Source organism: Zonotrichia leucophrys, chromosome 5 (assembly GCF_028769735.1).
Source record: "Zonotrichia leucophrys gambelii isolate GWCS_2022_RI chromosome 5, RI_Zleu_2.0, whole genome shotgun sequence".
NCBI classification, from domain to species: Eukaryota; Metazoa; Chordata; class Aves; order Passeriformes; family Passerellidae; genus Zonotrichia; species Zonotrichia leucophrys.
The window spans coordinates 5,736,662-5,750,193 of NC_088175.1; the positions used below are offsets into that span (position 1 = coordinate 5,736,662).

Below are 13,532 nucleotides of genomic sequence, written 5' to 3' on the forward strand. Positions count from 1 at the left end.
CTAAGACACTCTATGATAAATCAATGTTACTAAAGGGACCCTGGAATATCAGCGGTGGGTAACCACGGTTTTAGTCAGGAGTTAGAAACCCAGTCCTTATTGAGAAGTTAATATGTATTTATACTACCATTAATGCTTGCAGTGCTAGAAAATTCACTACAACCCGACCACAATTTGAACCTGCACAAGAAGCCCATGAACACGGAAGTAACTTAAGGTAAAGTGCAAAAGTAAGAGTACAGGAAAATTAAGTAGTAGGAGTGGTTCCTAATTAGAGCAAATGATGCCACAGCAAACACATAACGATGAGGGAAGCTCTGGCACATGTCCTGGAGAAAGCTAAGCTGCTTTGCCTCCTGCACCAGCAGGTCTGTAAAGGTCACACTTGGCAGCACATGAACTCATCACAGCAAGCTGTTAGGGCTATGACCTCCTCAAGCATTCCTCCATGAAGACATCTCCCACAAGAGCTCCTCCCTGCCTGTGCACAGCTTCCATCACATACCTATAAGCACGGACTTGCTGACTAACTTTGCTCTAAGAAAAAAAATTTTAAAAAAATAACATAGAAAGTTACCCTCAGTTTTCTGACCCTTCCTAATTTTTGCTCACAGCTACCATAAGAGACCAGACAAAACAACCCAGTCCTCTGCAATGCCCCAAGCCTGCCATTCCCAGCAGGACTGGGGCACATTCAGACGGTCCCAGGGCAGGGCCAGGCAGGGTGAAGCAGCTGCAGCTCCTCCTTCTCGTCATACTGGTCCTACAACTCACACAGCGCCCATCAGGCTGGCTAAGGCTGCTCCCAAACGAATTTCAGATCAAGGCTCACTGCCAGCTAACTCTGAACACAGCCATCATCACTCCATTACATCCACGCCATCCTGTCTCTAAACTTCTCTCAGGAAAAGCTTCCTCGGAGCCCAGCACCGGCTCGATCCCGCAGCAGCAGCATTTCAAAGTGGGTCAGCCTGACACGATCAGAGCAGGCCTGGATCACACTGCAGGGAAAAGGAGGCACTAACAGGTGGCAGGAGAGAACAAAGCACATGAAGAAACTGGTGACTGCCTCCCCCTCCCAGCACAGCAGCAACAATTCCTCCAGGAAAACACAGCTACCTTAGATAAGACATCCTTTTCTTGGATAGTCTCCAACATATTCTCTTCTTCAGGCTTTTTGTTTGTGGGCTTTAGGGGGAAAAAAAAACCAAACCAAAACAAAAAACAATCCACTGTACCTTTGTTACAATCCATCCAAGTAAGCATCCTAGTTCTCTCAAACTAAATTGCTTTCCTGACTCCACTACTGTGAAAGGGTTAAACATTCATCTTAATTGAAATATGCATTCAGGATGCAGATACATCAACCTGCAGCAATAATGATGAAAGGACTGCTCTGAGATTTCCACACAGAGCTGCAACAGCAGCTAGCACAGCAGATGACAAACAAAGGGGAAACTGCAGCTAAGTTTGAGGCAACTCAGCCGTTTCACGGATACACCCACAGCCTTTCAATGCTGGTTATCATCTTTTTGCTATTCATAATATGCTACTATAAGCATCAAAAGTTGCCTTAGTTAAAACTAAAAATTGCATTCCTTCACCTTTGTCTTTCGAGCATTTTCTGAAGTGCAGTGACTGCAGCTGCTGGGAAGAGTGGTCATGACATTTATATTATTTCTATTCTATTTCTATTTTATATTATTCATTTTTATTATTTCTACAGCTAAATTCAAGCAGAACCTTAAATTAAACACTAATTCTTTCATTTCTGAATTCATGGAAATGCATTCTTCAGCTACTGTATTTACATCCAAGCTTCACAGCTGCCAGGTTCGCTGCATGATATGAAATTTGGATTAGGGATAAACATAAACCCAATTCTGCTTCTACATTAATCCTTTTTGCTGCCACTGGGACAGACAACAAACTGATACTTCTAGGTAAGGAGCACAAATAAACAGCACAAACCTAAGCTTGGATTTTTTTGCCATCTTTACTTGAGCAACAAAAGGTCAGCATGTACCTTCAGGAGACAACCACAGCTCCTGAAGTCCACCCCTTAGAGACCTAGCAGCTCTTTTTTCAGTACTCATACACACTACTACCAAAAAACAAGGAAACCAACACCTCAACAAGTAAAAGCTTGGACACAAACAAGCAGAAAAATCCCAAAACAGAAGCACAATACACATACATCTTCCTCCACAACCTCCCACAGCCCTCAGCCAACTGCAAAAAAAACCCCAACTGTAGCCTCAGCTGAGAGTTCAACACTTTTTTCTCTCTGGTTGCACAGCCCAAGCAGCTCCTACTCTCCCATCCCTGGCCAAGGTAGCTGCACTTTCACTGAGCATCAACACAACCTTTTGTGGAGTCACAAACCAGGTCACGACAGAGGACAGAGAGGAGAGTGGATTCAAAATAAAACAACAATTTCAACTGTTTCAAGGACTTTGATTAGGGAATGATGGAGAGGAGGGATTTAAGAACAGCTTTTCTGATACAAGACATATATCCTCTGCCTCACTGCTGCTGCCTGAGGAAGGGTGCCTGTGTGCTGGGGAGGACGTGGCTCTCAAATATCCCTGAAGCAATATTCCCTTCCATTTTAAATACATCCTGTAAATAGGGGCATTATTTTCTAAAAGGGAGATTTTAAGATCAGCACTTTCCCCAGTCTACACTCTCCCATTTGTGGTTTTCTGTTCGTGTTTATTTATTGCACTCTACACCCCATGCAAAATGAGAGCTAATGACGATGTGACAGAGTCACATGTTCACAGAACTCACAGGGCAAAATAAGTAAGCCAAGGGGAAAGGCTATGTCCAAACATTAGCTCTTCCTAAAACAGCTATGGCCAGACACACACTGAAAACAGAGAGCAGCTACACAAATCATGACCAGACACATGCAATAAACCTTAGAATACATTTTCATGTTCTTTATTCTGATAAGTCTTTTTAAATCAGAGAATAGACAAAACAGAGTCCCAGGCTTGCTCAACCATCTCTTTGGAAGAAAAACTAGTTATCCAGAGCCCATTTTATGCAAAGAATAACCCTTGAACTAAAGCAAGAGACAGACTCTGGCCACTTAAACCTGCAACCTGTCCTCAGAAATTCTGGCATTCACCATCACAACAGAGAGGAGCCAAAATTCACTTGCACCCTAAGAAGGCTGCTGACACACTAAGGACCAGGGCACACTTAAAAATGTTGTTGGGACATGGGCTTTTCAAATCCTGAATGCCAACTTGTAACTTCTTAGGGTGGAGCACCACACACTCCCAAACAGTTACCCAGCCTGTGGCACAGCTAACTAAACCTTGCCCATCCAAACACCACAGGGTTAATATCTTTAGTAACCATAGCAACCAGCACTTCTTCCTCCATCAGAGCCTCAGCTGGCACATTACTGCCTTCCCAGCATCAGGTTTTGCAGCACATTTAGGGACTGCTCCCTTTCCCCCCAGCCACAGGGTGTGGCCAGGGGGGAAAGGGAGGACATCAGAGCACTGAGCTGTTTCACCTAATTCTGGCATTTCTCTGTCCCCGTGTCCCCTGGTGGTTCTATTTCCCCCTCACAGAGGGAAGGGGGATGTGTGAATTCCCCCAATGTGCATCAAGGCAGGCGTAATGTAAAGCAGGGAGCCAGCTGCAGCCTCAAAAGAGGAGATGCCACAGGATAACACAGGAAGGGACTGGTGAATGCTGAAGTTGGCAATGCCAATCAGCCATCAGGTTAAATAGAAGCAGCACTGCAAGACCAGAAGATCCAGCTGCCATCCATGATCCAGTGTCCCACAGGTACTAGGAACAGTGCTTGCCTGCTCATGACACCCCATAAACTGTAAATCCACTGGAGATATCCACCAAGATATCAGTGAGAAAACAAAACTCCCATCTAGCAGCACATGTATTCTGTCAAGAAGAGAGACAAAAAATTAGTTTCAAAGCAGAGCTTATCACTAGCAAAACAATACATCTTCTTTTCTTGTGTGCACCTCTGAACTGCAGATGCATAAAAACAATAATCACATCCTAGCCTCTCTCCTGGTTTCCATGCCTCACTCCTGGGCAGCTGCTGCATGCCAACACTTGCTCACTTCTAAACCAACCCAAAGTCATTTATTTGGTTCCACTCACTGGTGTGCTTGGCACAGAGAGAGACACTGCTGTTTTATTAATAGCTTCATGCTGGCCCAGCTCGATCCTGTGCAGGGTTTCCACAGCATCATTACAATGCATTTTTCACTATCTCCCCTCCTCCTTCACCACGTGCCACTCCAAGAGAGCAGATGCCTGTCTTCCACCTAGCTGTTCCTGCTCCTCAATGTCACCTTGCTCAAGGCATCATTCTTCCTCCTGTGTCCTTCCCCACCCTCTGTGACAGAGCCCCAGCACAGCCAGAACAGCTGCCTTCCATGGCACCAAGGCCACAGAGCCTCTTGGGAGTCTCACTTGGACAGCAAGCTCTTTGTGAGAGGTGTGACCCAGCCACAGCACAGGGTATTTGGAGCAGAACTAGAAGGGGAGCAGTTATTTTAAGTCCAAATGTTCAGTTCCTGCGTAGTGACATTTCTTTCTTTCATCTTCAAAAGAGAAAGGACAAACTTCTAGTTTTGGGCTACCTTTGTGACTACTATGGTGGCACTGCTATGCAAGTGACCCCTCAAAGGCACAAGTCTGGCAGCAGATATGGACCATGTTGGCAGCATTCAACTTTGGTACTAATATGGGCAAGGCAGTAAGTGGTTTGTACCCAGGATTAATGGTTAGCAAGGCAGAGGATTAAAAAAAAAAATCAGCAATATACCAACACATACTTTTGCTTTCATGTTCTCTTAATATATCCATCATTTCATGACATCCAGGCAAAAGGTTTCTCCAGTGTAATTAAAACATTTCTCCAGCACACAGGGTGCATGGGACCCCAACAAGCTTTTAACTAACTGTGAGAGCCTGGAGCATCAGGTGTGCAGATACCCACCAGGTCTTGGCTCACACACTGGTCTTGCTGGGATTCATTTCAGCAGCTTACAGGAGACCCTCCCACAACCTCCAACAGTTTAGCCAGCCCACTGCCAAACCCATCAGGTGCACTGCTCTGAGCACTGTCACAGATCTGCTCAGTGTTTTTTAGCACAGATTCCCCTTTAACAAGGGTGGGTTGCACAAGTTCCACTGATTGCACAGAACTCTCCTGCTCCCAAGAGCTACAGCTCACTCTGAGAAACAGCTGATTGTGCTGCTTCCACCTTCTTGCAGAACCTCAGCCACAGGAACAGAGAAGAGCTCTGTGATTCTCAGGCACAGGATGGATTCAAGGCTTTGGAGTACAAACAAAAGAAACCACAGGTACCAATGGGTGCTGATTGGAAGGATTTGTTCACCCACACTTCAGCCTGAGAAGCAGCATTGAAATGGATGTGTTAGCTGGGACTCACCAATGTACAGCCCAAGGGGCTACACCAACCTCCTGGAGACCACAGGAGAACTCCTTCCACTTGCAATTTCACATTGCCAATGAATGATCTCCCCCACCAAAGATAATACATCACAAAAATCCATGGTTTAAAAAGGCATCAAGAAATACAAGAATTCATCACTTCCCTGGATAACTTCTGTCGGATCTCAAGATCTCAGTCCTGAGATGCTGAGCCTCCGAGACCAGCTTAGGGGTCTCGGGACTCCTGGAATGTTGCCAGAAGTGTCTGGTAGCTGGACTTTGGCCCTGCACAGGAGACGACAGGGATGAGGGCTTCACTGGGTGAATGGTGAAGGGATTAGTTAATTAGAGGGTGAGACACAAGGTTTAGGATTTATGTACAGGGGGGTTTAGAGGAGTAAGATGGAGGAATTGGGGTGTGTCCTGTCCTCCTCCTTCTTCCTCCTCTCCTCCATCTTCTTTGGCCACGGTGGCACCTTTCTATTGGTTATTACTAAGAGTACACCGAGTTATAACAATAGATGGTATTGGGGAAAAATGATAAATATTGTATACGTAGCAAAGGGTATAAAGATAGGTGCCTGCCCCGGAGGGAGAGACAGAGTGTGCCCATGGCTGACTGCTGAGCAGATCTCTGGTGGCTGAAAGAACATCTTTTAGATAAACAATTAATAAACATAAAACCAGAAAGAAGAACTGAAGCCTCTTCTCGCCCTTCGATACGCGGGGCTGCCCCAAGGTCACCCAGGGCCTTCCCAGGCCCCTCAAACAGCCGAAATAAACCGGAGAAACTTCCAGTAGTCAATCTCCAAAAAAAACCTCCACACACTTGGACATTTCATTTCAGTCTGTGTGGGCTTATTTTGCAGCCATCTATTTGTATTATGTGTGTCTCTTATTATGTCAAAATTTCTCTTTGAGAGAATAATTGACAATAGTCCCCTTTCAATCTCTTTTCAGTAAGCTAAACAGATGGAGTTTGCTTCAGCTTCTGTTTCCAAATTGTTCCAGCAGCTCCTGTCTCCACCCTTTTCTCAGTTTTTAAACAGTAAAGGCAAGGATCATTCCCCTGAATGCTGCTGGGTGGAGAGGCAGCTAACTGTTCAGTGACTACCTCACTCATCACACCCACACCATCTTCTGGGTCAAGCAGGACACTGGGAAGCTTTGCTGAATTACCTGCCCACTGTTTCCCCAAGATTGCTCTCTAAGCCATTTCCTTCCAAACCCCAGGCTGGATGTAGAAAGCCAGAGATTTCAGTACTGAGATTCACAACCCTGCAGTTGGTCATTAAGAGCCCACTGCTTTGGCAGCAGGCCAAGTGAGGAAAAGACCCAAAGCACTCCACAAGACTGTCAGTAGCATTAATTTTATTTACCATCCTGTCAGTCTACAGGCTCATCCACAATTCCATATCAATTCCCACATCACTGATGGAAATGCTGATCATCATCAGTCCTCTCACACATCCCCCTGGATGACATTTAATTCGGATTCACTATAACGATGCCAAGACTTGTCAGTGAACTTGAGGGATACTGGAGAGACCTCCTGGCTCCTGATGTTATTTCACCATAAACCAAAAAGCAGATTAGAGAACTCTGCTTGTGATACATTTAGTAAGTGCTCTACAGCCACTGCAGAGTACTGGTGTTTTGGAGGAAGTTCCCATCCTTTGCAAGGAAGGGAATCAGGCTCTCATGCAATCAGTGCCTAACAGCTCTCTTGAATACATTAGACCAATAAACTTATTTCTACCAATCAATCCATTTTTAGTTTCAAAAAAACAAAAGCTCCTACCTTCAGCAGCATTTGTTTTTCACAGCTCATTTTTAACAAGTGCCAGATAGAGACAGGAATACCTGATTCCTTTCAAAAGGATCAGCTCAGATTGACACAAAACAAAGCTATGACCAACCAGCCCCCACCCTGTTCTCTCATTCCCTGCACAGCTGCCCTCTTCCCATCTGCCACCCCAAGGTCCCCTCAGCCACTCTCACAATGCTCCTTTGGATTTTTACTATTACTAGATACCCAATTTCTTAACTCCATCCCTCTGTATCAAATAGGCACCTGGGAGGTATTTTTTTTGCCATGTATGGTGCACTAACCTCATACTTCACTTCCCCAAACTCCAAATGAGTATTACTATTTTTTTTCTGTATCTCTTTTGGAAGGTGAACTCACTAGTGAGTCTTACACTCTTACTTAATATTCAAAATTTTGAGAAACTCATTCTAGCCCCCATCTTATATTCACATTGTTTTCCCCAACTCTTTCACTGTACTAAAAAATAACAGCCACCTAGTTTTTATTTATCAATGTCAAACTACTTTTTAAATTACCCTTTATGTTAATGACATCTTCTTAGCAGATATTATATCCTCTCTAGGCTCTCTGAGTATATTTCTGTGCCAATTACCGCAGAACACTCAGTTGAGAATTATTTTACTCAGTTCCTCCTTTTCTTCCTCCATTCTATTTTCCCTCTTCAAGAAATCAGTTTCCTGTCAGGCAGGAGTTAAAGGTTCCAAAGCTGAGCTGAGGTTCAAAAGACATTCAGACTTGAGAAGGCAGCTACAGGAATCCTGTGTCAGACAGCCCATGAACAGTCACTCTTCTGGGTGGTGGCAACTATTTCTAGCTGTTATACCTCTTAAGAGGTTTCTAATAACTGTCAAATACATTCCTCTCCTCATCAGTCTTATTTATTTCAGCATCCAATAGCCAGCAGGGAGCAGACAAGGAGAGAAGGCAAACATGATCCTTGCAAAGCCTTTTTTATCTGCAGATCAGCACCATCAACGTTCTGTAACTTAAGGGGTAACTTGCTCAGTGAACAAATGCCCCAGGGCAGAGCACAGGCCCTTCATGACAGAGCCAGTTGCTGCAGAGTCTCTGCTGCCTTAATTTGCAAATGCCACTACATCTTCACATGTGCCTTAGCATGCATCCCAGGCCTTGGGTCTACAGGAAAATCAGGTATTCACTTAATAGTGCCACCACAAGAACTGCAGAGGAACAGGAATGCATGATTCTCATTCCTGGCCCCCAAAATCAGAAAGGATAAAAAAACCAAAAAAAAACGAAGGTATAAGCACAAAGTCAAAATAAGCTCTTTTCAGCTCCCTCCCCCCAAAGCGCTTAGGTTTAGTTACTGCATTCAAACAGCAGCCCTTTAATCAAGGAGCCCTACTTATTCATGAGGAGAACTGTAGCTAGACAAGCCTTTCAAACACTGGCTCTGCCATCTGGCAGCAGCACTGAGACTTGTTCCCAGACACACACAGAGCGCTGGTAATTGCCCTCACGTGGACTTGCAAGGCACTGCAATTGTTCTGGAATTTAAAACCTCCATGTGGATTTGGCTCCAGATGTGGATTTGTCTTTGTGAAGGAAAAGGTACTACTAATTATCAAATATTTTCCGGACCCCCCAGCCCCAAGCACTTTTCATTTTGCTCTCCCCCTTTATTTTTGTGGTCTTCTACATCACCAACAGCAAAAAAAAACCAAAAAAACAAACCGATTGTGTAGGTCTGCGGATCAGTAGCTTAAAAAATTCATACCATGGAATAATGTTTGTCACATTTCTCTTGCTTTCCCTGTCCCCGTGGATTTGACACTGAGCAAGTGCCCAGTGGAGAACAAAGATCATCTGGGGGACTGTTCTGTAGGCTTTCCTTTTTTCAAATTAATTTTAATTCATAATGGAAAGGTCACAGACATAAGCTCTCTACCAAAAGTGGCAACTTTGCATTCTTCAAGTGACACATGTAAGGAAAGAAGGGAATAAAAGTAGTGGAAGAGACTTACATTTTGCTTCAGACAGATTCTGGTTAGGTGACCAGACCAGCATGCCGAGATTCTCTCTCTCCTGACTTCGCCTTGCAAGTTTGGCTTAAGAGAAAACAGACACAAACCAAGTTACAGAGAAAGTAATTTCAGATGCAAAATGGATACAAAAACGACTTATCACACATCTGCAACTTTTAATCAAGATATAAAACCCATCCACAGAGTTAAAACCCCATCTTCCCATTCAGACCTGAGGCTTTTCCTTGTTTCTTCAACGCATCAGCCTCTATATAACATGACAGATACTGCACACTCTCATGCAGCACACTAAGCAGCATACGTTAGATCTAAATTAAAAGTTAATTAATGTTTCTCTTCCAGCACACTTGATTATTTTTCTCCCAGCCATCATTAAATGAAAAAGGGAGGAGCTAGGCTCAGGCAGCAGGCTCCAAGCTCTGGACATCATGAGACTGCAGAGTGCAGACAGATTAACCCTTCAGGGTAGGCACATGCATAAAACCTCCCACACCACACTTCTGAGCACCTCCTGCACTGTCCCAGCAGCCCCTCTGTGCCTCCATGCCCCATACAATCAGGAATGCCCACCCAGGTGACACTGGGTCCCTCAGGTCACAAGCAGGTCCCAGTCTCAGCTGCTCCAGAGAAATCAAAATGCATCCACACCCACACTGAGACACAAACCCACACTCGGACAAGTCTGTTTTTAACCAGCTTAACACCTGGCGGGCAGCAGAGCTCTGAAAGTCTCAAGTGAAGATCTACAGCTGCACATAGTTTGTAAAAGCAACTTCAAACTAAGGTATGTTTCAAGAGCAAGCTCTTGTCAATTCTGATGATGTTCGGTCACAAGCAGTCAAAAGAGGAGGAGGAGGAAGAGGATGAGAAGAGGAAAAAAAGCAACTCCCTCCTTTGAGTCAGCACACACACAGCCATCCCAACCACCCGCCCTGGCAGAGAGAAACTTGCAAATCTTGTTACAAATGAGTACCTGCAGTGCTATTTCCACTACAAAATGCCACATAACGCTCAAGTTTTATGCAATATTTCAACATAATGCTATTTTCTCTGTGCTGTGCAATTAGACATGTAACCACCACTGCATGATGCATTCAAACAGGTCAGAAAAGATCTAGTAACACAAAGTTACATTACAGTACTGTGAACACTCATGGTTTCACCACTGTTTTTAACCTGAAATCTGCTCAGCTAAGAACAGTCAGGATTCAGATGACAAAAATATTTTAACATTAAATTTAAAGTACAAATAGCACGTATTAAAAATAACCACCTGTCAGCAACACATCTACACTGAACTACCAGGTTTCTTTCACAACAGACACCATGATTATCTTTCACTCAGGTTTTTGGGAAGGTTTGGGAAGGTTTCACATTGTTTTAGGGTGGTTAGCAACTGCACATACAAGGTATTTTGCACACTCTGCATGTTCATTACTTTCTAACTAGGCAAAAAAAAAAAGGAGTGAGAAGAGACAACATCCTCTGTTGGCAAGAGATGGGAGGTGAAGACCAGACACAGAACACAAAGAATGTTGAAATTAAAATTACAGTCTTGAAACATTTGGCATTAAATTTCACCTTCTTCCTCATTTCAAGTCTAGGCTGGAATGCAAAGAAAGAGTCAACCCTAAGCCTCCCCTTTATCAAATTTTTCCCTTCAGTCTCCTTTTCCAGGACAGCCTGTTCTACTAAGTATAACATGGGGTTGCATAGAACAGAAGAGTAAAAAGTCTCTCTCCTTACTTTAACCTACACTGAAAAGCACACTCTTATCCCATAAAAATACTCAGACAGCAATCATCAGTCAGGTGTCCATGAATTTAAACACTTCCATCCCAATCCCAACACACCCCCAGTACCCACTGCAGCTCAGGAGCCTGATGCCCAAACACTGCCAGGCGAGGTGTGCCACCAGGCAATGGCAGCCTGCCTTTAGCAGAGAACCCACCTCAATCAGGAAAAGGAAAGTTTTCTCCCAGTTTAGCAGTCTGAACCTCCTCTGCCCTGGGACACATCAGGTGCACATCCCAGCCCAGCTGCCCTGTCAGGAGCAGGGCTCCATTAGCTCAGCTCAGCCACAGTGGGTTGGGTGAAGTTTCACCTCCCATGGTTGAAACCCCAAGTTTGGCGTTGGGGCACTGCAGAGGGAGCCCCACAGCCCTTCCAGGGAGGTGCTGCAGGACCTCACGGCACCCAAAAGCAGCATGGCCAAACGTGTTCCTCATGCTGCTCCACAGCTCTACAACAGGAGCCCAGGAATCCCCTCTGCCAAGGAAATGCCTTGGGTTAAGGAGCTACCTCCTTCCAGCCAGGCATTCCCTCCCTGGGCACCACACACAGAGGTGCCTGCAGATGCTGGGCTTCATGCCACCCTCAGGACCCCCATTTGCCCAATTCCCACAGCCCAGTGTCAGCTCCTCTCTCCTGCCCCTCCGTAGCACCAACCAGCCAAGTTACACCGGGCTCATCAAAGGGTGTGGAGCAGCACCTCCAGTGTTCCTGCAACTTGTCCCCTGCTCCACCTCTCGACCCAAGCCCACACCTATCCACCCTCGGGCCTCATTCCTTGACAGTCCAAGGCACACAGTAAGGTTATGCTGAAACTCATGCTTTTCTGCAAAGGGCAGAAGCACCTAAAGGCTAACACACATAGAAAGATGGGAATCCATAAAGGCTGATTCTCCCTCCCTACATTCCAAGATGCTTGCCAGGTCCTTCACCTTCTGGCACCACATCCTCCCCAGCACCCCTTCTCAAGCCCACAGCCCCACATTTACTGTGCCTCATATGCAAGGCAGACATGACAGGCTTTCTTCCAGAACAGTGCTGACCCCACCACAAATATACACAGCATAAGTACTCTTACTGCATGATGTACCAACAAAAAGCTTAAGAGCTTGCTCAGAATTTGGAATCACATTGAAATGAAATGACTGCTTCAGAGCACCAGTCATGAGAGCAGAAGAGGGGCCTCAGAGCAGAGTGGCTGCTCCATCCCTTTATAGCACCATTCCAAGCACAGCTGCAATGCTCACCAACACTGCCCATGCTTCTGAACAAGGACTATCAGGATGAATTCTGACACTCTGCACTTCAGTGATAAAGCTGTAAAGATAATTCAATTTAATCTGTTGCATATTTCATGTAAAAATAGCCACGTAAGAAGGGCAAGGGTTATTCTTTTTTTAGGAGAACAGATCAATTTAAGATCAATGAGATTTGCTTGTTTAAGCAACTGCAGTTGAACCAGTGCAACCTGTGCTTAGAGAAGCTGTATAGTGGCAGACAAGAAGATCTGACATTTCAGGTCATCCTACACTTTCATCTAGCTACCCACCAGGTATTTGTAAAGTCTCTGCCACAGCCATTAGCTCCATGTCAGGGGTTGTGGGAGCCAACACTCTGTAATCCCTTTCCCACTGTTGGCTTTCCCATTTGTCCCAAGTCTGTCAGCAATCATGGTTGCTTCCTCCAAGAGGAAAACCTCCTACTACAACCAGCACCCCCTAAATTTTGTTCCACTATCAGAATTCACAGGGAATGCAAACTTCCAATGCCTTTACCCAGGCAGAGAATGCAGCCCCAACCAGGCACAGTATCATGTTGCTTTTTCCACAGCAGTTACCATATCTGTCTCTTTTCTTACCACTAGAATATAACCCTACTCTACAGACTACACACTAAAACTCAGGAGAGAACCAATCCAGCCTAAAATTCACTTTGAGAAGAAAATGGTATTTTAAAAGTTTGTCCCATTTTACAGATGTGGTTTACTGCAGAAGCCCAAAAAGTTCTACTGTGGAAGGGAGGAAATGAAGCAGAGTAGAAGACATATATATCACTATTATTCTAAAATGTTGTGGAGGGGGTTTGGAGTTCCCCTCCCCCGGAGCTGTGAGGGCACATCTCAAAACCAGTGTGCAGAAATACCTTGATTTGCACAGGAGAGAAATGACACAGCCCCTTTATTTCCCATCACTTCTACCCAAAGACTGAGGCTCTCCATCCCTGGGGGCTCCCTGAGCTAATAATGCACCTGGACATGCAAGAGCAGCACACTGCAAGATTTGGAACCCTGATCCACAGCAGCTAAGGCTCTCCTCACCTCTACCCATGAGCTGTCAAGCCAGGACATCTGCTAGGAAAAGGGAAACAGGGATTTCTCCAAACTACCAAAGGTCACTGTAGCAGTGTACATCCATCAAGTTCCCCCTAGAGGTCAGAGAGTATCTCCCCTGTC

General features: G+C 45.1%; 1 protein-coding gene across 2 annotated transcripts in view; it reads right to left on the reverse strand.

Moving 5' to 3' along the window:
• RCOR1 (REST corepressor 1) overlaps positions 1 to 13,532 on the reverse strand; it is an 82,920-nt gene that overhangs the window by 32,890 nt on the left and 36,498 nt on the right. For both annotated transcript variants that reach the window (XM_064713579.1, XM_064713580.1), the window contains one exon: positions 9,269 to 9,352. In XM_064713579.1, coding sequence (XP_064569649.1) covers positions 9,269 to 9,352 — 84 coding nt within the window. The remainder of the gene's footprint in view (positions 1 to 9,268; positions 9,353 to 13,532) is intronic.